The sequence below is a fragment of the Lottia gigantea genome, assembly GCF_000327385.1.
Source record: "Lottia gigantea unplaced genomic scaffold LOTGIsca_3750, whole genome shotgun sequence".
In the NCBI taxonomy this organism is placed as follows: domain Eukaryota; kingdom Metazoa; phylum Mollusca; class Gastropoda; family Lottiidae; genus Lottia; species Lottia gigantea.
The window spans coordinates 1-3,135 of NW_008709279.1; the positions used below are offsets into that span (position 1 = coordinate 1).

At 30.4% G+C, this 3,135-nt stretch overlaps 2 protein-coding genes across 2 annotated transcripts; both read right to left on the bottom strand.

The window, feature by feature from the left end:
- Window positions 1–360: 360 nt before the first annotated feature.
- On the bottom strand, window positions 361–1,233 carry LOTGIDRAFT_147645 (hypothetical protein; the record flags this gene model as incomplete). The annotated part of the gene is made up of 2 exons (XM_009059151.1): window positions 361–766; window positions 908–1,233. Coding segments are annotated over 2 exons (732 nt in total), but the record flags the coding sequence as incomplete, so codon positions are not given.
- A 519-nt stretch (window positions 1,234–1,752) lies between these two features.
- On the bottom strand, window positions 1,753–1,962 carry LOTGIDRAFT_80794 (hypothetical protein; the record flags this gene model as incomplete). Its single annotated transcript, XM_009059152.1, has 1 exon — window positions 1,753–1,962. A coding segment is annotated over one exon (210 nt), but the record flags the coding sequence as incomplete, so codon positions are not given.
- Window positions 1,963–3,135: the final 1,173 nt, after the last annotated feature.

Here is a 3,135-nt window from a genome sequence, read left to right on the forward strand (position 1 = left end):
TTGATTTAAAAGAAAGGAGATACTGTGCCAAAAACTACATTTTATTCCTTCATGTCAGCTCTTATAATAAGAATATTACACATTATCAAATGTCAACAGGACATTGGCAATAGGGTAAAAGGGTAAAATAGATTTTTAAATTAGTTTAAATAATTTCCAATAGTGTCTGGAAATAAGTGTCTTTGTATTGTATCTTGATTATCAAGTACCAGTACTTTATATAACTGTAAAACTACAATTAACAACTGATAGATAGTCTAGACTAAATAACTGTCTAAGTAGAAACTCATCAATAAATCATAAGATTTGAATATAATAATATAATAAGTAGATATATTCAACAAATAAACTGGTTGAAAGTCAATTTAGGTAACAGCAAGTATCTGAACTCAAAACCATATAAGTGTCTGAGCTAGTCAACTCATAAACAATCAAAAACTGTAACAGAAAGAATCTTAACTCATAAACAATCAAAAACTGTAACAGAAAGAATCTGAACTCATAAACAATCAAATACTGTAACAGAAATAATCTGAACTCATTAACAATCAAAAACAGTAACAGAAAGAATCTGAACTCATAAACAATCAAAAACTGTAACAGAAAGAATCTGATCTCATAAACAATCAAAAACAGTAACAGAAAGAATCTGAACTCATAAACAATCAAAAACAGTAACAGAAAGAATCTGAACTCATTAACAATCAAAAACTGTAACAGAAATAATCTGAACTCATTAACAATCAAAAACAGTAACAGAAAGAATCTGAACTCATTAACAATCAAAAACTGTAACAGAAAGAATCTGAACTTATAAACAATCAAAAACTATTACAAATATAATCTGAACTCATAAACAATCAAAAACTATAACAGAAAGAATCTGAATACATAAACAATCAAAAACTGTAACAGAAATAATCTGAACTCATAAACAATCAAAAACTGTAACAGAAATAATCTGAACTCATTAACAATCAAAAACAGTAACAGAAAGAATCTGAACTCATAAACAATCAAAAACAGTAACAGAAATAATCTGAACTCATTAACAATCAAAAACTGTAACAGAAAGAATCTGAACTTATAAACAATCAAAAACTGTAACAGAAAGAATCTGAACTCATAAACAATCAAAAACTGTAACAGAAATAATCTGAACTTATTAACAATTAAAAACAGTAACAGAAAGAATCTGAACTCATTAACAATCAAAAACAGTAACAGAAAAATCTGAACTCATAAACAATCAAAAACAGTAACAGAAAGAATCTGAACTCATTAACAATCAAAAACAGTAACAGAAAAATCTGAACTCATAAACAATCAAAAACTGTAACAGAAAGAATCTGAACTCATAAACAATCAAAAACTGTAACAGAAAGAGTCTGAACTTGTTAATAACAAACAACACTGACAGAAGTTGTCTGAACATGTAAACAAACAACAACACTAGCAGAAATTGTCTGAATTTGTAAACAGACAAAAACACTGATAGAAAGCGTCTGATCTTGTTAACAGACAACAACACTGACAGAAAGTTTCTGAACTTGTAAACAGATCACAACACTGACAGGAATTGTCGGAACTTGTAAACAGACAACAACACTGACAAAAATTGTCTGAATGTGTAAACAGACATCAACACTGACAGAAATTGTCTGAACTTGTAAACAGACAACACTGACAGAAATTGTCTGAATTTGTAAACAGACAAAAACACTGATAGAAAGCGTCTGATCTTGTTAACAGACAACAACACTGACAGAAAGTTTCTGAACTTGTAAACAGACAACAACACTGACAGAAATTGTCTAAACTTGTAAACAGACAACAACACTGACAAAAATTGTCTGAATGTGTAAACAACCAACAACACTGATAGAAATTGTCTGAATTTGTAAACAGACAACAACACTGACAGAAATTGTCTGAACTTATAAACAGACAACAACACTGACAGAAAGTGTCTGAACTAGTAAACAGGCAACAACACTAACAGAAATTGTCTGAACGTGTAAACAGACAACAACACTGACAGAAATTGTCTGAACTTGTAAACAGACAACACTGACAGAAAGTGTCTGAACGTGTAAACAGTACTCATAGGAATATTTGATTGGCCCTTAACCTTTATCAATAAAGCCTTTAAACCAAAGTAGAATTTATTAGGATTTAAGTTCCTTAGTTTTTCTCAAATCCCAAGCCATTATAGAAAGTTTTATTTAGATCTGATAATGTAATGTACCATTATTATTTCCATTAGAAAATAGGCGTCTGCTAATGGTATTGATTAACCAATCAGATTAGGTTTAAGAATTCTAAAAAGGAATTCCTTCTAATTTGATTTAAAATGGACAACTAGTTAAAAATCAATCAGAATGTAACAACTGGAATCATGTCGCTTTACATTTAGATGGTAGAAGTATTAGAATCCTTTCAACATGGGAATTATTTGAATAGAAACAACACAAATCATTATTTTTTTGCATCTTATTGGACTGATACTGATAAGCAATTACATTCCTATGAAAAGAGGAGAATTTTGCCACCTTCTCTTATATTATTTTAAACTTTTTTATCTGACCTCCTTCCCTTGACCTGTATGTCAATGTCAAAAGAATACTGAAGGAACAAGCTACACCCATGTGCTGAGATAGAACTCTGAGAGAGGCCAGAGATAAAACCTTGCACATTAGGCTTCAGTGTCTTCAGGGAATGTTTTAAGAAGACTATATATAGCAGGGGGTAATTGGAATCAATAGCAATAGTTGAAATGTCTTGAGATGGCTGAAATGGTATAATCATATCAAGAGAAGGTAACACATTGTCTGATATATTTTCCAGATACACTGTCTTCTTGATAATTTGTGTCACTTTGGACATTTCAGTTTCTAAGAATATTACTGATGATAGCTTGATAATGTCTTACTAGTTCAAAGGACAATATACACTAAACCAAGCACTTTATCCATTCCAGATTGAAACTAGTCACTGTCTAAGGAAATTTGATGTGTTATAATTTGCACACCCGCTCTTGTCTTCTCTGTTCTAATACTAGGTGCTAGACTAAAACTGAATAATGAATTTTCAAAGATCAGAGTGATAACCATGGGATTTAATTTAAAAAAAAAA